The sequence below is a fragment of the Myotis lucifugus genome, unplaced genomic scaffold, assembly GCF_000147115.1.
Source record: "Myotis lucifugus unplaced genomic scaffold, Myoluc2.0 scaffold_65, whole genome shotgun sequence".
Classification (NCBI taxonomy): Eukaryota; Metazoa; Chordata; class Mammalia; order Chiroptera; family Vespertilionidae; genus Myotis; species Myotis lucifugus.
In genome coordinates this window covers 1698532-1720955 of record NW_005871113.1, presented here as the reverse complement: position 1 = coordinate 1720955, position 22424 = coordinate 1698532, and the positions used below count along the sequence as shown (strand labels likewise).

Below are 22424 nucleotides of genomic sequence, written 5' to 3'. Positions count from 1 at the left end.
GCAAAATATACACATTAATTTCTGAGAATAAAGTGGACTATTTTTTAATTAAAAAATTCAGTTTGGGAATTTAAATGATTAACTTGGTACTTTTTAGCTCTAATCTATATTTAGTCCCTTCAGCCTGAAAATTGTGGTGTGCTTTATGTCCTAGCTCCATAAGCTAGAAGTGTCTCAAGGGTTAAGGAGGCTTTGGATTAAGATGCTTAATAATCTTTATGATTTGAGTTGCTCCGGGTGCTGTTTAATATGAATATCCATCTGATCACACTCACCTTGGACTGTGACTGGTACTCTGACCATGACAGAACCCATCAGATTTCGAGCAACACATTCATATTCAGATGTATCTTCTTTCTGAGCAGCAGAGATATATAACGAGTTGTTGGACAACACATTAACTCGGTCATCCCAGGGGATTGCGTGCCCTTGACGAGACCACATAATGGCTGGATGAGGCTCTCCAGTGGCCTGACAATTCAATATGACTTTGCCACCAACATTAATAATTGTTGCTATTGGCTCCAGAGTGATAATAGGAGCACCTACAGGAAAAAAGCACATAATGCTTCTTAGTTTTGGTGCACTAATATAAGCATTTTAATCAATATTATATAGTAACATTATTTTTAAAATTAGGTTAATTTGTTTATAAAACACTGTAGCTTCTCAACTGCTAAGGTTGTAATTACCATTGATAGAATTTTCATAGCTGTTTTATTTAGTAAAAGTCAAAATTTTAAATCCTTAAGCAGGGTAGCCTAAAGCAGCGGTCGCCAACCGGTGGTTTGTGGACCACTGGTGGTCCGTGAGGTCTGAAAGGTTGGCGACCGCTGGCGCAGAGCATGGGACCTGCAGTCAAGGTTTCTGAATTCAAGTCCTGCTTCCACTCCTTACTACCTCTCTGAGATTTCATGTCCTTAAACGTGGTGCCTAGTTTGAAGGATTCTTGTTAGACTCCACTAAGATGATGTAGGACAGCTCTTTGATAAGCTAAGACCAAAAGAGTATTAGTGCTATTGTTATCATTGCTGTTTTTTACATGATGAACATTCACGTATTTCACTTATATAATTTTTGTGGTAAAGAGTCATTATTAACGTATTCTTTCATTACAATTCATCATTCATTTATTCATTAAACACACATTGAGAGCCTACTATTTCCAAGGCATTGTGCTAGATGCTGAGGATACAGAGATAACAGATACAACGTCTTCTAGTCTGAAGGAGCTCATAGTGTACTGATAAGATAGGCCAGTAACTAATTATTGAGTTGTGTTATAATATACCTATAGAATGAAATAATAGGATAGGTAGAATACAACTTAGTAGAGTAGGTAAATGTGTGGAGACATGGGAACATAAACAAAAATACCTTAATAAATCACATGAAAGCATGTCACTGGAAATGGAGAGGAAAAAAGACATTCAAGAATTATCAAGAAAGTAGGAATGATAGGACTTTCTCATTGAATTGTATGAAATAAAAGGAGGAATTAATGACTAGAGGATTTTGATTTGGGAAATATAGTGTATGTTGGGCAACTTGATAGAACATTGGAGGAAGAACAGATTTGTTGGGAGGGAGTAAGGAATGGTGCTTTGCATCCATTTAGAGCTGTCTCTACACTTGAGGTATCTGTGGGACATTGCTGCAGAAATGTCTAGATGGAAAGTGAATATTCATTTCTGGAGTTCAGAATAAAGAAATGGGCTGAAACTACAGACTTGTGAGTCTTTCACATGTGGATAAGATTATTTCAGAAGTGAGTCTAAAATGAGAAGAAGAGGGCCAGAGACAGAAACTATTGCAACATTATTATTTAAGAGATGGACAGAAGGCAAACCCATCAATGGTACTAAGAACTGATCACTGAGGTAGGAAGAAAATCAGAGAAAATAGTATCCTGGCAACCAAAGGAAGGCGTTTCAAGAAGGAGGTAGGAGTTAGTGGTTCCTATAGTGGATGATACCTGCTCCAGTGAAGTCATTGGAGAGAATGTAAAAGAAGTTGTATATAGCTGCTGATTGAATATTTATCGTTTTACAAGTCTATAGTGTCAAGATAGAATATGAAAGACTTCATGGGGGTTAAGAAGCTTGACTGCATTTTCAAAAATGGGTAAGATTATATATAAGAGAAGGGAGCCTATTGGAGAAAAGAAAATAGCATGGTCATGGATTTAGCTTTGAAAGGATGATTCATCCTGTGGCATACAAGGTTTTAAACATGTGGTTAAAATCTTCAAATGAAAATCAGAAGGATTTGCATTTAAATAGGTAAGCGAAGGGGAGTGTGTATATCCTTGAAGGAATATGATGGGATGACAGCAGTGTTTTAGTGGGATTGAGTTAAAAGGAAGGATTAACTGCTCAAAGAGAGGGGATAAATATCAGATAATTCAGGGTGGTGGCTGCATAGTTTAGATCGAGAAGTGTATCTGGAATAATAGAACATAAAACAAAAAGATAGAAGTAAAATGTGTTTTACTGTGACATTAATATGCTAGTATTTTATGTAAAGATATTACTGATGCATTGTGTTTTCATATGAAGTTAGAATCTCAGGGAGAGTCATTAATGTATTATTTATATAAACGCCCACATCATCCTACATAACTGCCTTCCTACTGATGTTTACATTAACCTCACTCTAGGAACTTTCATTTCTCTCCCAGTGTTCAGATTACATTATGCATTCAATAAGCTTGCTGAATAAAGTAAATACTTCAGATTAATCGCTCAACACTAAATGGCAATATAATGACCAAATGAGCTCATCTGCTCATGTTATTATGGTCAAAGAAAGTGTCAAATAAAACTCAGAATCTTAATTGAGATAACATAGTTGAACATTTCCAAATGCACACAAGGCTGTAAATTAATCCAACAATAAAATTCCTTATGTACATCTTTCAAGGTTGACTTAATTCCACCAGTCACATAATGATCAGTTAAACATGGTCATTTTATCTAAATGAAGACATGGTTTCTGGTTCTTTAATCTTAATTTTAAACAAATTATCTTTTTGGCTTCTTTTATATGGCTCATTTATTTAAATGTGTTTACTGTCAGTAATTTTAAATGAGCTCATCTAATGCAGCCTGTCTTAAACCTGATCAGTGGAACACTCTTTCAGAAGAGATTAATCATGTGATGTTCTACCTACATTCACCCCAACAAGGAAGGGAGAAGTTTTCACGGGAATAACATTTATTTGGGAAATGTGGCATTTTATATCCTCCTCTTGTTGAGTTATAACTCACATCAGCATATTAACATTTTTGGAAAGATCTGCAATATAGAAACTTTACTGCATATAGTGGGTGTTCTTTATATATATTTAATAAATGAATGAATGTTGTTTAATCTTTTTTCCCTTCAGACTTATTTGACCATCCAACTCAACTTTTTTTCTAATAACATTCCACAAGGTTATAATTTGATAAATATGCACTTAGCAAGATAATGGAAACAACTGAAGTATCTGTTGATGGATGAATGGATAAAGAAAATGGTGTATGTGTGGTGTGTGAATACATGTATTATATATATATATATATATATATTTATTTATTTCAGCCCTAAAAAAAGAAGGAAGTTCTGCTGTTTGAGACAACATGGGTAGACCTGGAGGGCACTATGTTAATGAAATAAGCCAGACAGAGAGAGACAAATAGCATATGCTATCATTTATATGTAGAATCTAAAAAAAAAAAAAAAAGTCCAACTCATAGAAACAAAGAGTAGATGAGTGGTTGCCAGAGGGTGGAGGATGGGAAAAATGGGAAGATGTTGGTCAAAGGATACAAACTTTCCGTTACAAGATGAACAGGTTCTGAGGAGCTAATGTATAGCATGGTGATTTTAGTTAATAATACTGCATTGTATACTTGAAATCTGCTAAGTGTATAGGTCATTAGTGTTCTCACCAAAAAATAAACCAAAACAAGCAGTAACTGGGTAAGGTGATGGATGTGTTAACTTCTTTGTGGTAATCAAGTCACAACACTTACGTATATCAAATCATCACATTGTACACTCTGAATGTTCACAATTTTGTCAATTATACCTCAATAAAGCTGGAGGGAAAAGACTGTCTTAGACATTGTAAACACATCTATTCAATGTTAAATTCTTACAGAAAAGTGGTTTGGCAAATAGCTGTTAGTAAATACCAGTCAACAGCATCTCTCCATAGTGAAGGAAGAAGATGTAAGTTCATCCCCTTACGTATTGAGCCTATTCACTAACGTCGGTTGGCTTAAGTTCTCAACTCAATGACGCTGTCCGCGGGTTAGCCCCTGAAGTGGTTCTGGGGACTGTCCAATGGGTCTCTGGAGTCCTTCCTGTTTTTCTAATTATGAAAGCGCTTTCTTCCGGGGGCTTCATGGTGAGTAGGATAAGCCTGCCCAGATCACATAGTTATTCCATGGAAATAGCGATAGAGCTGGAGCACTTGTGAGGTCGTTTACACTCGTCTTTATTTTTAATACACACTTTTAAAGAGCCACAGAATGGCATCGTTGCAAGCACTTTACAAGAACGGCAGTGAGCTATAAGAAGAGTATTCAATGGAATCTATTGCAAACAAACAACAAACAGAAAGCAATGCCATGAAGCACCTGCGATTTTGAACTGCGTGTGTTAGATAAAATAGAGAAAAATGTCCGTGCCAAACTGTATCTGCCTTACGCTCCATAACAATGGCTCCGTCAGCCGCAGATCCTAAGAGTGGACACGCTCTGAAAACTGCTGTTGATGTACCTGCTATAAAGTTAAGGAAATTGGACATTCTTTAATAGGCAACCTTGCTTTGATCAGGGGTTTAACTGGAATGTAATGAAGCAGCTTACTCTGCAGAGTCAGGCTCATGCTGCGCTCCACCATCCCAGCCTCGTTAGCAGCTACACATGTGTAGTCACCGGCATCGTCATTCTAAGGAAAAAGCAGCGTTTGTGGAAACGTGAGCTCACAGAGCAGGGCAAATACCTTCGTTCAGCATGACACTAGTTTATATGAAATTTCCTTTTTGAGATGACAGTTTAAATGGAAATAGAAAAACCTACGTATCTTTAACCTCATAAATAGGTTTTAAAAAAAAGAAGTAGAAAAAGAAATTCCTAGCCTACTTTTTTTCAAAACAGCTCATTATTGCTCTCTGGGATAATACTTACTAGGAAACCAAAGCCAAAAATAGCATTTTAAAATAATCACCTACCCCAAATTACCTTACTAAAGGAACATGTTGATGCTATTCTTATAGTAACTTAAAAACATTAAAATAATCAGGACAAATGAATAAACATGGAGTCTTTTCTAATGGGGATTAGTTCAAAATTTAGGGGATAACCAACAACATCTAATGCTGAAACTAAAAACCAAGGAGAATAAAGAGTGAGAGTGGTCACTGGATTAGGTGGTTAGATAGCATATTTTCATTATTATTTCAATTAATTCAAAAACAGGTTAACAAATTACCCATATGTAGTCTAGCCAATAAATTTTTAGATAAAATATTTCATTCACATGACCCTCAAATTAGAATAACTTAAAGCACTACTCATTTTCCAAATTACTGAAGTTTTTGGAAAGCCTAATATATAGTTATTGACTTAGTGATGAAAACTGCCCTAAAATTTGTTTGTAATTGTGTTTGTGACTCTTCAATTTCCTGTTCTACTGTTGCTAACTAATAGGCCAATGATCGGGAACAAAGCAGAAAAATTATTTTATGGCTCATACTTCTTCGAAAGGCCTAAAAAGAATAGCTTTGAACCATTGCTTCAGTTTTTTTTTATAACAACCCATTGATTCAGATTTTACGATTTAAATAAAAATGCAGGAGAAACTTTCCCCATCCATGGCACCTATAGAAAGGCATCCATTGTGGCAGTTGATCAACAATTCCAGTGCGACTTACTACGGTGCCATAAATGGCCAGGGAGCCATTGCCAAGTTGGTGGATTCTGTGGTTAATTTCAATATCCACCCCCTTTCTGCTCCACTGGATGGTTGGGGCAGGATCGCCTTTGACCTCACAGTTCAGAATTGCATTTCCGCCAAGTGGTTCAATCCAATTAGAAGGGTAATCACCTTTGAAGACTGGAGGTTCTGGGAAAAAACACAAGGCAAAGTATAAGTAAAAGGAAGCTCTGATCATTTCTTTGTGATGTTGAGCTATTTAGAAAGGTCATTTAGTGAAGGGTACAGCCACTTTCAAACCCCATGAATTTTCCAAAATCAACGGCTCATGCTAATCAACTGGATAATCTCACCAGTTTCAGATGGTTACACTTTGTGCCAAACGATCTCCTTACTTACTGCTTACCTACTTTGAGTTGCATGTTCAAAATATTCTATTTCTTATGAATTTGCAAATCTGTGAATTAGGACTAAATGGATTAACAAACTGAAGGTATGGTGCATTACTACATAAGAAGAAAGGAAAATGCAAACCATTTATTATAAGTAAATTATGAATAAAAAATAGAGCACTGTTACCTACCTTTCACATAAACAAATCCAACTGCCTTCACAACACCCATGCTGTTCTCTGCGGTGCACACGTAAGTACCCGAATCCTCTTTGGAAACCCTTTCAATAACAAGTTCACTGTGTCCGTTGACACTGTCAAAGTGGGCTGAGAGGAACAAGTTAGGGAACAACACATAAGCCTCTCAGTAACCTGGGAAAACAATCACAACAGCTCCGCATTTTGCAGGTTAGATTTATGTGTTAGTCAGCAATTGCACCCGAGATCTCATCATGACCTTGGAGAAGAAAGCCTTTCCCACAGATCCCTTCCTCTGGGCTATTTGCTCTGTCTATAGATGCTTGTTTGAAGAATGAAAAACAGCAGAAGGAGCAGGAAAAGAGAGTGAAAACAAACATTTTAAAAATTATTTTAGATTGAAAATACACCTTTCTTCTCCAAGTGTTGCCTAAATCTGGTTCGTAGTCTCTTTGGGTTTCAAAAATCTTTCACTCAGAAATATGACATTGTCCATTTAATTTATCTCACCACCACTTTTCCTCCCAAACAATTTCCATCAAAAACAGGAAATTTTTTTCAGTTATAATTCAACTGACTTGGCAGGTCAGAGGGAATGTCTGTACACCAGGAAGAAGTACACCAGTTAGGTAATGACAACATGATTAAATTTGTAATAATTTAAACTTCTCCATAATCAGTGGTGATATAAATACTTACAAAGGTAGTTATAACATTTGGAGTACACTATAAGGTTAATCCTAAAGCAACTGATACTAAATAAGATTCTGATTAGACCAGCCAATATCTAATTATATTAAGTATATATTTATCTTGCATGATTTTCCCACTCAAACTACCTTTTAAAATTTCATACTGCTGAACATTAAGTGAAAATTTAGGCTTTAAAATTTAAAGCTAAATAAGTACTACACCTTCAGAAAATAGTACTTAAGATATTTTTGTACGTTATTTTCCTTTAGTGACATATACTATTATTATTAATGTAATATAGTTGATGAATTCGTCATTAATGTAAATATTTATAAAAGAAAGATCTAAAGTTTATTACTACATTTCTAGAAAGATATTTATTAAATTCTAATAGTGCAGGATTTCAGAACTCAGTTTTGGACAAGTTTTATCACGGCACTGTCTTTATGCTCATAAGAAAGTCTAACAAATAAGGAGATATTTGTCGTCCCAGCTCTTGAGTTCCAGGCACTAACTACATCAATATGTAGTGCACAAATTGACTAGAAATTTCTACATAATCAATCTACACTGTAATAGAGATTAATGCATACAGTGAGAAGCAAAGTTCTCTGTAAAATTAAGACTCTAATAGTAGCCAACTTAATTCATTTATCAATGATGAAGGAGATCCAGTGGGGATAGATTTAGGTGCCAGTATTTACAATACACTTTTCTCCTGGGGGAGACAGATTATTTTTAGGTTAAAAATATCTACTTATGTCCTGCAATATATGGTCCTGTGACCAACTTATCCTTTCAAAAGAATGGCAAGAATAAAATATACGAGGTATAGGTGAAAATCCAGGCCAAGTTACACATTTTACAGAACGTGGAGCAATCAATTCTTTTTTAAATTGTTTTCTGTTTTGATTTTTTCAGAGAGAGAGAGAGAGAGGGAAGGAGAGGGAGAGAGAGAAACATTGATGTGAGAATGAAACATTGATTGGCTGCCTCTTGCATGCCCCCCACCAGGATCCAGCCTGCAACTCGGGCATGTGCCCCAACCAGGAATCGAACTGGCAACCTTTCAGTGCATGGGATGATGCCCAACCAAATGAGCCACATCAGCCTGGGCGAGCAATCAATTCTTCATGTAACTTTCAATCAATTCCCACAGCTAAAGGAATGAAGATTGGATTAGAGTTCTTTGTGGGCGTATTTCTTCTCTTCTGAAGAATTAAATGACCAACCTGGGATAATATTGTTGTTGAAGGTCCACGTTAACTTGGGCAGTGGAATACCAGTTGCTTTACAGCTTAATCGTAGCTTTTCTCCTTTATTTAATGACACATCGCCAGGAAGTTCAGTGAAAGTGGGGAGAACATGTACAGTCAGGCTGACAGTGTGTGTGTCTTCACCTGCAGCGTTGTTTGCAACACAGGTATAGGTGCCAGAATCCTCCAGCTTAAAGAAAGAAAAGTCATAGTGTTTAAAATTACATAGTCTCACATCACATTAGACAAAATACATAAACTTGCACAGCTTGGTGCCCAAAGGAGCATTCTTATATAAAGACAGTTTAAATTTCTATTTTGTAGTCTGCCCCATCTGTCTAGCTTTCGACATAACATAAATTAATATGTATACGAATTTAAACAAAAGCCTATGCCTTATAGAACTCTAGCATTTTATGGTCCTAAGAGCCCAGAAAACTTTAGATTCTAAAGTTTTATCAAACAGCTGGTGTACTTCTGCTCTGCATTGTGCAAATACTGAACAAGTAATTCTAAAGACTGGTTGCGTCTCGACAGTAGAGTTGGTGCTCTGGGTAATGTGGCACCAACGACTACCAACTTTTTAAAGGAAATAACAAGAGTAGGGGCAGTATTACCTGCAATTCTGAAGTTTCACTTGCTAAATCCAACTGCCAGTTCTTGGCACGCATGTTACCATCGTAACTAGCTAGTTATTAATATTAATAACAGGAAAGGAACCAAGGGGAGGCCAGACTTTATAAGCCTAGTCATCTGGGCAGCTTTACCAGGAAGCTGCAGTTTTACACTTCCACCAGTCCCTTCCCGAAGATCACTGGGGGAAGAGACCAGACAAAGGGGAAATGGATGCATGCATAGCGAAGTAGAAAAGGTGCTTGTCTGTCTTTCTAACCTAGAAAAAACATAATTGGCCAAAGGGGGTGGAGCCACTGCAAGTCCATGAAATCTTAGAAAGGGTAAAATCCCCCGATAAAGCAGTTCATTCTCATGTTCCTCTTGCTTCTCTCCTGCTTCCTTGCACTTGTTCATGTGCTAGCCTGCCATGTGGCCCTAGAGCAGTGATGGCGAACCTATGACACGCGTGTCAGAGGTGACACGCGAACTCATTTTTTTGGTTGATTTTTCTTTGTTAAATGGCATTTAAATATATAAAATAAATATCAAAAGTATAAGTCTTTGTTTTACTATGGTTGCAAATATCAAAAAATTTCTATATGTGACACGGAACCAGAATTAAGTTAGGGTTTTTCAAAATGCTGACACGCTGAGCTCAAAAGGTTCACCATCACTGCCCTAGAGGCTGCATGGTCTATGGCCATGCAGCCCCCACACAATGGACTGCAGCTGGGAACACAAGCTAAGCTAGCCTGATGCTAGACTGGACTGTGCAAATATGGAGTGGAAACTCTGGACCCTGGCTTTAATCCTCGCTCTGCTGAAGATAAAATGGGACTTTTCCTTGGGCAGGATGGGGTGAGAGGGGACCTTGGAAATTCCGGGGTTTCATTCCACAGAAATAAAACTTTCCACAATACCTCATCTTCTGGTGGAGGCCTCAGGAAACCCTTATTCCCGTGGCACCCCAAGAAGCCCACTTCCACCAGCAACAGTTGGGGACACAGAGAACACCCCACCGATAACTATCTTACTGGATTTATTGGTGGCATGTGAAAAAATTATGACTCTCTTCTCTTTGAGACCATGTCTTCACTTGGTACCAACTCCCCTAGTTTATTTCCTATCTCACTGGTTGCTCATTTTCCATCTCCTTTTGCCGACTTCCCCTCAACATTACATCTTTTAAAAAAATATATATTTTATTGATTTTTTACAGAGAGTAAGGGAGAGAGATAGAGAGTCAGAAACATCAATGAGAGAGAAACGTTGATCAACTGCCTCCTGCACACCCCCCACTGGGAATGTGCCCGCAACCAAGGTACATGCCCTTGACCAGAATCAAACCTGGGACCTTTCAGTCCGTAGGCCGATGCTCTATCCACTGAGCCAAACCGGTTAGGGCTCAACATTACATCTTAATGTTGCCATGTGAAAGGTCCCAGTCATTGGCCCTCTTTTCTTCTTTATCTGCACTCAATTTCTTGGTGCCCTCATACAGACTTATGGCTTAAAATACCCCTCTATACGAGTACCAGTATTTCCAGCTCAGATCTCTCTTCTAAATTCCAACTAACTGAACTTCTCATTTCAACTCTCTGCTTGGATGCCTAAAACTCATGTCCAAAACTGAACTCCAATTTCCCTTTCCCCCTTCCTGTTCTAGCTTAACTTTTAATTTCTCTGAAATCGGAATACAACTTAAAAACTGGTCATCTGCTCTAGTTTGCTTGTTTACATTTTTTTTCTTAGTGGTACATAAAATAATGATCCATCTTACTACTGAAGGAACTTCAGATTTGAAATGAGACTTTTGCTGGCACATGTGATTGAGTTAGGGCCTACTGACCTAGCCTACCACTAGGGCTATATACCTGGTAATCCCAGGGGTCTGATTCAGATAAAGTAAATGGGATCAACTTTATCATTTTAATATATTCCTCCTCAAGGGGACAACCAGTGAAAAACCCAGATGCTTCTGATAGCTACGATTCTGCAGACGGATGAGGTACCACCTGAGAATAGGAAAAAAACCTCAGCATGCATAGATCCCTAAGACTTTAGTTTCCTTGTCAATGATTAGAAAGGGTTATTTAAAAACCTTGAAAGAGCCAGAAAACTGTTTTTTATACTTGTTTAATAGCATATCAGACTTTCTTACATCTCCATTCTCCTAATTGTTTCCATACATGGTTATAAGTATGGAATATAACAAAGACACTTAGAATTTTTTTCATAAAAAATAAAGTAACAATTTTAGAAGGAGGGCATTCATGAGTTCCTACTATCTGTTTAATACTAGTCTCAGACCTGGGACATAAAATAAGTGTAAAATTAATTTTATAAACTGAATTTATAAGAGTATTTTTCTTTCATTATTAGAATACATATCTCCAAGTTAAACTATTGAAAGTTAAGAAGATAAATCAACAATCTGGCTCACTATACTATCCATGTCTGTTACACTTACCACAACATTCTCCAGAATGAGTTCTCCATAGGGTTCAACAGTGTATTTTCCTAACAAATTGGCTAAAAGAACATTGTCTTTTTTCCAGTGAATTGCTGGTGTAGGGATTCCATCAGCCACGCATGGAAAAACAGCCTGTGAATTCTCACTGACCGTGTAGTATACTTCCGTACTTCGAATTTTGGGTGGCACTACGAAGAGTTTAAAATAGATGGTCATTCAGGATGTTGAGTTCAATAATATATTTTTTTACATTGAAAATTAGCACAACAAAGAGTCTTGGGAAGGTGAATTTGCTAGAAATACTAAAAAAATCTATTAAGATATTGATTTGTTTGTTACTATAAAACCAATCAACACGTTTGATGCTAGCAAGAACTGTCATGGATTTGAACTTATTGAGTATTTTACAGTTTCAGGGCAAATGACTTAGGGCAGGGTTGAAAATCTTTACATTTTATTTGACCTTCTTGAGTTTCTTTTCCTTTTGCAGTGAAGTAAAACAAACGCCAAACATGCTTCTTTTGTTGTAAACTGCTGGATTTGTATCAGAGACATATTGTGAGAATGAACTAGTGAAAGTTACCAGTTTAAACACTGTAACACACTGCCCCATACTGAATATCACAAAATGCTAAAGAAAAAGTAAATTATTGCAGTATTTCACGTGTTGCAACAGACGCAAGCAAAAGCAGGTCAAGACATTTAATTCAAGTTTTATACTGTCACAAAGGAAATTTATAGTGATTTCATCACTCTGTGCATTGTGATACCAAATATTTCCTGTGCCTCAACTTTTTGAACCAGAATTTTGGCAATAAAGATAAATTGAATGTTTTGGTGTACTAAAAAATACTTTAGTGGATGTAGAACTAAGACATTCTAAAGGAAAAAGTCTTTAAAGTTTTAAGAATATTTGGATCAAAAAGTAAAAATATCTTCCCTCCCAAAACAATGAACTTTGAAATTATTCAAATACATCAGTGAGAAATGGATCCATTTTAATACCCTTTAAAAAGTGACAGGACAACAGTTGGTCTCAGTAAAAGTAAAGCTATTGTGTAAACTCCAATTTTTCATCCTTTTTATAATTATATGAGAAAATATACAAACATGATTGAATGAATATATGCATAAACATTACAAATATGAAAAACATAAGAACCTATTTTGTTTAATGGTACATCATAAATATTCAATTCATTTTTTATTGAATCATGCTGTATTTTTATTATCTCCTTTACACAGGTTTCTTTGGAGTTATTTATTTTGTTAGTTGTTATAGAGTTCCAACATTAGTACATTTACTTCAATTCATTCTTTTTTAAAATGGATAATTTGAGGCTATGCCTTTATATTTCAGTTTCATTTTGGCCACACACCATGCATTTTGATATACATTGTCCTTATTTTTATTATTTTCTAAATAATCTGAAAATAAAAACATATTATTTAACCCACTTGTTAGTTAGAATGGTATTTTGTAATTTGCTTGGGGTTGAGGTTTTGGCATTAAGAGTTCATTACAGATGTCCAGCTTTGTGGGCAGGAATTGTGGCATGTTTTTAAAAAATCTTAATGATTTCTTTGTTGTTTAGTATCTGGTAAATTTTGGTAAATTTTCTACAAATACTCAAAAAGAAGGAGTGTTATTTATTCATTAGTTCCTTATTTATTAAGGGATCAATATATATTGATTAGATCAAATATATGAACTGAAAGCAATGTATTTCTTTGGAAGGAAATGTAGAAAACTCATAAATGGTGATTTTTTTGTTTTGGCTAAATTATTCATTTATCAATTAAAAGTGATTTCACTTGAACTTTTACTGTAACTATGAAGCTGTAGGAAATTCAAATACAGCTGGTAAATAAAAAATAGCTTTCACAAACTTTTGAAAAAAGAAAAGCAGAAACTCATCATTAAAACAAGAGTAACTACTATTAGCAATACTAATATTACCAGTACTAATAATAGTTCTGAAAATAGTAGTTAGAGACAGCTTGATTTGCTCAGTTTCCTACCACTGATATTAATAGTTATTCTATCATTAGTCTTACAATATATATTAACAACTAAAATATTTCAATACTGATCTTTAGATAGTCTGTCATTGAATACAAGGAAAATGTAGTACCTTTTTTCTGTTACAAAAACTATACATGTAAATATTTTGCTACTTTAATGAATCAAATAGATCTCTAATTCTCATCGGGTTCACACTATAATTATAACGTAGGTCGTGGTGATTAGTTTGGAGATGACTTTCTACTTGAGAAGTGAAGCAGAAGAATCGCAAATACAAATGGACTTCTCATAAAGCCAAAGTACAGATCTCAGTAATCACAATATGAGGGGATCACTGGCAGCCTATTAACTATCCTGGACACATTATTAATAAAATATCTTTCTCACATGCAAATAAATGCCTACAGAAAACAGATTTGAAGAGCAAGTGTACCTGCAGCGTGTGCACTCGCGCGCACGCATACACACACACACACACACACACACACACACCCTTCACATTATGAATTACTGGTTTTGCATGGTTTTTATTTCCATCAGATGTTTTCTTAGGGGCCTCTTCTCTTTACCATGGTAATGTTGTAGATTGAAATAATATATGTGAAACCACCTACCATGGACAGTGAGCTTGGTGCTCGAGCTGCTAGATCCAGCCACGTTAGCCGCCATGCATGTGTACTGGCCGGCGTCCTCGGGCTGAGCAAAGGCTATTTGCAAAGCCCCAGAGCTGAGGGCGCGCTGGCGGACTGATTCCACAATGGCATGACCACCTTTATGCCACGTGATGTCAGGCGGTGGGAGGCCGTCCGCCTCACACGGTAGTGTGACAGGCTTATCCACAGCAATGATATATTCCTTTGGGTGGACGCTGATGACAGGAGGAACTAAAAGATACAAAGTTTCATCTTAAAAGTATGAATGTACCATTCACACACTCTAGTACACCCCCAGCAAAGTGAAGTCTCAGAGATAAGAAATAAAATCCTGACTCTAGCATATCATCAAAGGGTCAAGTTTGTTTTCATTGACCTCATTTCAGAAAAGTATTCTTTATATAGTTAACAAATGTCAACAACAATCAACTTTAAATAAGGATAAAAACATATATTCCCAAGGAATTCCATATCCAGAAAATTTAGGCGGTGTTGATAGGCACTTCTTTAACATGCATGTATTGTGTGATTCACTTCAGCTATTTAAGCTTTCAAAACAGACTCCTTCAAAGTTTGGAATTAACTGCTCTCTACTTATGCATTTTCTATGGTGCTTAAGTATGGTGTCTCATATACAGTGGCCAAAGTTAATGAAGTATTACTTGAATGAATGAATAAATAAATGAATGGGTCATGGAAAAAATTGTATAGATAAAACTTTTCCCACTTCTTCAGAAAATTATGGAAGGGCTGATGATAAGGACTTTTCCTTCCTAGTGTTTACAATAGGTTGTTGCCATTAGGTATTGGTCTGGGTATTCTATTGAGACTTAAAGACAGCTTAAATTAGTATGAGAGACCAACCAACCACAAGCACAGGACAAAGGAAGGAGAGGAAGAGGATGGCCTCCCCACCTTCAAGGCCAGAGACGGTGACAAGTTGCAGAGACAGCCATGATGCAAAATTAAAAAACAATCCTCTGAAATATCCACCACCAATTCAAAAAAGCTTGAGAGACAAGGCCAACAATATTCATTGTTACCACAGACTGACGAAGAAATGAAATCAGAGACAAGAGATCTCTGAGAACTCCACTCTTCCAAGTAAGACCCTCCGTCCATGGCAAGACCCGGGGGCCTAGGACTGTCTGCCACATCTCCAGAGGCTACGGAGAAATGGTCAACTATGTCGAGACCAAATCTTAGGCTACGCTAAAGGTGATGAGTGAAATAAAATCTCCATGTTGTGAAAAAATACGAATAAGCATGTTACAATTATTTTTACCAACCAAAATTATCTGATTGAACCTGTGCTTGCAATTACATACTGTATCTGCAAGGAGCGGCTGTATTCAGAATTGTTCCCGTCTCTAGAGCACACAATAATCTCTGGCTGCTTTTGGGATGTTGAAATTCTATTAGTTGTTTAATGTGTTTCTTTGTCCCATAATTGCTCATATTGATAATTTTAATCAATTGGAGAAAACAAACAAACAAAAAAGCCACCTCAGTCTGGAGCTGTTCTTTTCCATGACCTCTGTATTATCAAGACCAATAAGTATTTCTTGGTCCTTACCCTACGTGACCTCTCACGTTCATTCAACAAAGCTGTCCACTCACTCGTTGAAACTCTCCTCTCCTGGCCTCAGTCTCGTTCTCCTCTGACTCCTCTGCCCTGTCCTTTTTATCTTTTCCAGTGTCTTCTCCTTTCTGGGACCCCTAAACAATGCAGTGTCCCAGGGGGCTTTGTCCTTAGCTCTTTTCTATGCAAATTCTCAACCAATCTTGTGAATTAAAATATAATTGTTACTTCCTCATTGATATCTTAGATATTTCTCCCATGAGTCCTGAATTCATAAATATTCATATCTCTCTACTTGACATCGTTAGGATTTCGAATAGTTTCCCACATTTACATGATTAAGCACAAATCCTGGTTTCCTTTCTCCTACCAGTTCCTTCCTTGCATTCCCCGTGGCGCAATCCTCACTCAGCAGCTCAAGCCCAAAGCCCAGTGATTCTTCTATTTTCCTAACCTCTCAAATCTGATTTATCAGCAATCATGGCAATTATACCTCCATAAATATTGTCAACCCATCACTTTTTTTCATTAACCCTTGAAACTCCCCAGTCCTGGCCAGACCATAATACCCTGCCTAGATGACTTTAATAGCTCTTCCAGGTCTAGTCTTGCCTTTTCTCTAAACTGTTAGCTGCATAGCAGCGAAAGAGATCATCCTAAAACCAAATCAGAGTTCTGGTTAAAGGCTTCCCAATGCACAGGCAATGAAATCTAACCTTCCTTCGGTCCTTTGGCCCGCCATGCACTGGCCCTGCCTTCTTTTCTGACCTCCCTCACGTTTGCCAGCCCCTCCCCCCTCACTCATCACTGTCTAGCCACACTGGCATGCTGCTTTCTTACTCTTTCCGGTCTTTGGGCCATTGCACATGCTGTCCTCTTTCAGACACTCTGCCACCTTACAGGCTCACCCTAGCTCATCAATCAAGTCTCAGCTCACATGGAACCTCCTCAAACAAGGCACTTTAACCGCTGAAGTGGTCCCCACGTATCCCCATTATTCTCCATCTCAGCCGTTTGTTTTTTCTTCTGAATGGCATATATCAGAATTTATAATTATTTTATTTGGTAGTTTTCTTCTTTTCCACACTAGAAGGGAAGATTCATGTCTATAATGTTCAATGTATTTCCACTTATTATTCCAATAAATATTTGTTGAAAAAGACAAAGAAATTAGATTTACAACCTACAGGGAAGTGAGCTTTACTATAATAATTAATTCATCATAAGAAAATCACGCTATAAGGAAATTCAAAATCAGCAAATTCAGTGGCTCAGAACCTATTTTCAGTGCATTTAATTTACAATAGCAATGCATAGGATATGAAAATTATATCAAGAAAATACCAGTTAAATGTGGGGAAAAAAATTTTGTCTTGAGAACAATTTTCATCCCATCAACTTGGTTTAACTGCTATTATAATATGTTTTTAGGGGGATATTGCAATCTAATGTTTCAATTATGGAGAGAATGGCTTTAAAAATCACCTTCAATGAAACAGAGTCCCAAAGAGCCGTTCACAGATCAAAATATGATGAGATGCCCCAGTTTTCTTATACAAACAATGCCAAAAAAACCCTCCCAAAACTTAAATTTTTTTTCTTCGTAAGGGTCATAGATGAGATGAACTAAGAGAGTTAACAACTATTTTAGACATATGAATTTTGGTATTCCTGGTTGCAGCATCTTTGCAATGAAGACATACAGATTTGTGATTTGGGTACCTTGAACATTTAACTTGATTTTGCCCAAGGCTGTACCAGCTGGATTCTGAGCCACACACATGTAAGAGCCGGCATCCTCTCTCACGGCTCTGGAGATCTGCAAGCCGCCACCAGGAAGAACTGCATGGCCGTTGCCTACATCACAGTAAGGAAAGCGGAGTGAGAAGAATTTTTATTTCCATTAAAAAAAAATGACACTGACTTCTGAATCAGAAAGCACCGTCTAGCCACGGTTTTCTTGATAGAAACTGCGGGAGGTACCTGAAGTGATGACATTGATGCCTTCTTTTTGCCAAGTAATGAAAGGACTGGGTGTCCCTGTGGCTTCACATGGTAACAGAATGGGATTGTTTAGAATGACGTCCAGTTCACTTGGCTGAGGATGAATGGCTGGAGGCTCTAGAAGAACCAATCAACAGAAATAAACAATGCCACTCATTGGTGGCAGAAAAGTCTATAGTAGCCATGAGGTTAAACATGCCCAGATTCATAATTCCAAAACTGCTGTGAGTTGACTGTCCCAGGGAAAAGTGAATATTGGCCACATTACATTTTTTTTTTAGTCTTGCTGCTACTGTAGCCAGTTTCCATTAGAAGACCAGAAACAGGAACAGGTTAGAAAGACTCAAGAAGAAAAATAACTTGGGAATTGTTCTGTGGGGTTTATTATCTGCGTGTCTTCTTTAGTCTATTGAAGACTACCTTAGCAGGCTTTCTTATCCTCAACATATTACTGTGGTTCACAGCTCTAGAATAAACATGACAAAACAAAACAAAAAGCCAACGTCAAGTTTTTAACGAGTCAGCAGTCTTCCATACCCTGGACATGAAGGATCACGTGTCGATGTGCAGAACCAGCCGCGTTCCTGGCGACACAAGTATATCTTCCCGCATGGCTCAATTCAGTGGCAAATATTTCAATTGCTCCTAAAAAGAAAAAAAGTTTTCATGCACAGGGCATCCCTGTATTTCTGGTTCGATAAATGATGGTTCTCTGATTTTTGTGTTTTCATCCCCATAGCACAGTGGTGCTTGGCTTATATTCATACTTGTAGCCCCTGAAGTGCCTAGCAAAGTACATTTAAAATCATCATTAACAGTTTTACTGAGGCAACCTTTACATATCATAAAATTCACCCACTTAGATGTACAATTCACAAATTTTAGTATATTTACCATAATAGAATGTTAGAATATTTCCATTTTCCTAAAAAGAAATCTCATCCCATTTACAGTCACTCCTGCTCCCAACCCAGCCCTAGGCGACCACTACTCTACTTTCTGTCTATATATTTGCCTTTTTGGAACATTTCATACAGATGGACTCATACAGAAGTCTTTTGTGTCTGACATCTTTCACTGTGAGCATAGTTTTTGAGTTTCACCTGTTGTAGCATGTGTCAATCTTTTTGTTCCATTTTATTACTAAATAGAATTCCATTGCATGGATTTATACACATTTACCAGGTGGTGGACAAATGAATTGTTTCTACTTTTGGCTATTATGAATTATACTGTATGAACATTTGCAAACAAGTATTTGTGTGGACACATGTTTTCATTTCTGAGTAGATACCTAGGAATGGAGTTGCTGAGTCATGCGGTAACTCTGTTTACCATTATAAGGAAGTTCCAAACTTTGTTTTTAGCACAATACTTTGTGCTGATGGATAATTAATGTATATTTTATGATGTTAATTGTTATGAACCTCTATGGGTTTCTGAGACAGCAAAATACTTTGCTATGAAAGCCAAGTTCCACCCCAAGAATAAATCTTCCATTATTTCCCTCCTAGTGAAGAAATAAACAAATTCTTTCAGAATAATATGCACATAATCATAAAGCCCCTGGATGTTAGTTGTTGCTTTATTTTATCCCCAGTGCACCTTCCCGATGCAGGATGAGTTTTTCAGAAACACCAAAGTGAACCACCTATACTTTCATATAAGTGAATTATTTTTCTCTCTCTTCAATACTATAGGTTTTTAATACTTAACTTTTATAAATATTAGCTACCACCCTCAAAAATTATCCATTACAGCATCTATCATCCAGGCTTACCTGCTAAATTATAAATTGAAAGAAATAACCCCATATTGGTTTTATCATCCAAAACTACATGGTATATGTAGTTTATTTTAGGCACTAAATGTTCTTTAAATAAATAGACATTCTATTTGGCCAATGAAAGAAACGCAGTTCACTCAAAGTCAACCAGTGAATTTTTTCAACCATAGGTTTAGTAAATATGCCCATAAAATCCCAGTGATCATGCTTATTATATTCAGATCAGTCTTAGATATTGTTATTTTGTTTTTATACTTTTTCTCTCTTCCTTTCCCTAGGTCCCCTTCCAGCTCTCACCGAATTATTTTCCAGCTGCCTAATTCCAGAAATGTAATTTATTCTTTTATTTTGGTGCAAAAAAAGCCAGGTGAGGCCATCCATTCATAATGACTGCAATCAACAATGTGTAATCAGGGAACTTGATCTTACCTGAGGACTGAATTCTGTAGCCATCTCCCCTGGGAAGCAGTCTTATACCATTTTTCATCCAGTGAATTGAGGGAAATGGAACTCCTGACACAGCGCAGGTAATTATTGTTGGGGTGTGTTTGGTTACTAGGAGATCCGTAGGCTCATCAGCTATGGAAGGTGGAACTAAAACAACAATAATAACACACAAAAAAGAAAATGCCATGTTTCCAACGCTTACAGATTTCCAAAGTGTTATCATACATTTTTTCCTCTTTCTACACTGAAAGGAAATGTTAAGTGAGAGGAAAAGGAAGCCCCCTTGTGAGGCTGGAAGGATGAATGATGTCAGCATAACTTTCACTCCACACATTAAGCCAGCTCTACCTTGGACAGTGAGATCTACGGTTCTCTTGTCCTCTCCAGCATCGTTTGTCACAGTGCACTCATAGGTGGCAGTGTCATCCACGGAAGGGGAAATAATTACCAGTGAACCTGAAGAAAGGAGCCTAGAAGAAAGATTTTAAAGCAATGAGATACTATGCATCCGTTCACATCAATGTTTCCTGTTGGTTCAACGTGGTGCCGTGTTATGAACTGAGGGAAATGGAACTTTTCTCATGTTAAAATGAGCATCATTTCTCTGGATACTTTAGGTATCAGACTTGAAGTTCCTATGGCAGTTGGTTAATAGGGCCTCAACCTTGACATCTATAGGAAGCGGTGGGTAGAAGGATTGTCTGAAGGGGGAGTCTGGCATTTTCAGGATGCTTCTATCATGATCAACCATCCCCTTCTAAGTGACTATAGTGCAAAGAGCAGGCTGATGAGAACCACTGTTTACTGAGCATTGAATACATTCCTGGCACCTTCTCAAATGCTTCACATCAATTATCTCTAAATCTCACCAATAACTTTGCAGGTTGGTATTTGGTTATTTCCATTGATAGATGGGAAATTACCAGTCTGTCTTGTACCTTTCCCTATTTCACATGTCTCCTTACCTGTGTTGGATACCTTGGAGATGCATAGTACATATATCAATAAGTCTTCTCCTTCCAACCAATTTGAAACTAAAGTGTTTAGGAGGCTTAGTAAATATGCATACATTATTTAAAGTAAACCTAAATAAGAATATCTATTTTTTTTTTACTTCAAACTGTGCACTGGCAGTATAGAAACAACTGGACTGACTGGGAACATATTTAACATGTTTTTTAATTCAAGGGCATTGTACATTTTTCAGATAGTGTGTACCCTCAAGTCACTAAAGCCCAATGTCAAAAGATTCAAAGGCTGAGAAAGAGAGGGAAGCAACAGCAGTTTAAGAGAAACACTCCTAGCCTCATATTTCTTGATGCATTAGAATTGATTTTTGTCAAAGATCTTTCCAAAGAGAACTTTTTTTAAGGTACTATTGCAAATCCTTTGATAACCATTAACTTAATGGTTAACTTAATTGATGCTCATCTAAAGCATCAGAAATTCGTAATGACTTAAATGCTACACTTTAAAAATAACACGCTGCCATATTACGAGGTATGGTAATAAACCCAGAAAAATGTAAAGAGAGAGAGAAAAAAAGGAGAAAATGCTGTTTTTCCTTCCAAACATGCTGTCAAATACCTAAGTTGTGTTTCAAGGTATAAAATTTGAGCTTTATTGGACAAGTAAAACTTGAATTGTTTTTTCAGAATAAATTTTCTTTTGTACTAAATCATGCGATCATCTTTTGTCTTTATGAAATGCCAAAAGGTGCCAAATAAACAAACAAAAAAAAACTACAAAAAAAAAAAACAGCAGAACAGAAATCTAATCCTGTAGGCCTCACTACTATATAGACTTCAGATAGAAAGGTTGCATGAATGATTCAGAAAAAGATTTTGGGTTGGAAGACTAATTCCATATAAAAAAAAAGAAATACTTTCCAAACACTAGCTAATTCTTCATACTTTAAGTTATTTGTTGTCTTCATAGCTAGATATAAATCTTAATTATCTCTTAAATATTTTTCTGAGTAGAAGGTGGGATTTTTCAATGAAACTACTTCTTACCTGTAGGAATTCTGGTTTTGATCCACATTGAGAAGGTGCCCGTTTTTTCTCCAGCTGATTGATGGTTTTGGTATGCCAGTAGCTTCGCAAGCCAGAGTCGTTTGAACATTCACAGTTACAGTGATGTTTGTAGGGCCCAGAGCGATAGACGGAGGAACTAAAACAGTCACCAAATAAGAGGGAAACACTCAGCAAATACTATGCTGTCTGAAGTATGTCTGCCCAAGCAAAATTAATCATTGGCAACGTGCCTCGTAGTTACAAAAACAATACCACTGTGTGCATTTAAATAGTGTTGGGATGGCACCATTCATAATGAGGAGAAAACATGGGCCTTGCCTGTTCATAATATAGTGT

At 36.9% G+C, this 22424-nt stretch overlaps 1 protein-coding gene across 2 annotated transcripts in view; it reads right to left on the bottom strand.

Moving 5' to 3' along the window:
* HMCN1 (hemicentin 1) overlaps positions 1–22424 on the bottom strand; it is a 374104-nt gene that overhangs the window by 41711 nt on the left and 309969 nt on the right. For both annotated transcript variants that reach the window (XM_023754745.1, XM_006089863.3), the window contains exons 75-87: positions 22068–22224; positions 20401–20522; positions 20035–20199; positions 18357–18464; positions 17799–17936; positions 17538–17672; positions 14195–14464; positions 11552–11742; positions 8443–8656; positions 6512–6646; positions 5927–6117; positions 4860–4941; positions 276–545 (exon numbers count right to left, since the gene is read on the bottom strand). In XM_023754745.1, the coding sequence (XP_023610513.1) occupies positions 276–545; positions 4860–4941; positions 5927–6117; positions 6512–6646; positions 8443–8656; positions 11552–11742; positions 14195–14464; positions 17538–17672; positions 17799–17936; positions 18357–18464; positions 20035–20199; positions 20401–20522; positions 22068–22224 (2178 nt within the window). The remainder of the gene's footprint in view (positions 1–275; positions 546–4859; positions 4942–5926; positions 6118–6511; positions 6647–8442; positions 8657–11551; positions 11743–14194; positions 14465–17537; positions 17673–17798; positions 17937–18356; positions 18465–20034; positions 20200–20400; positions 20523–22067; positions 22225–22424) is intronic.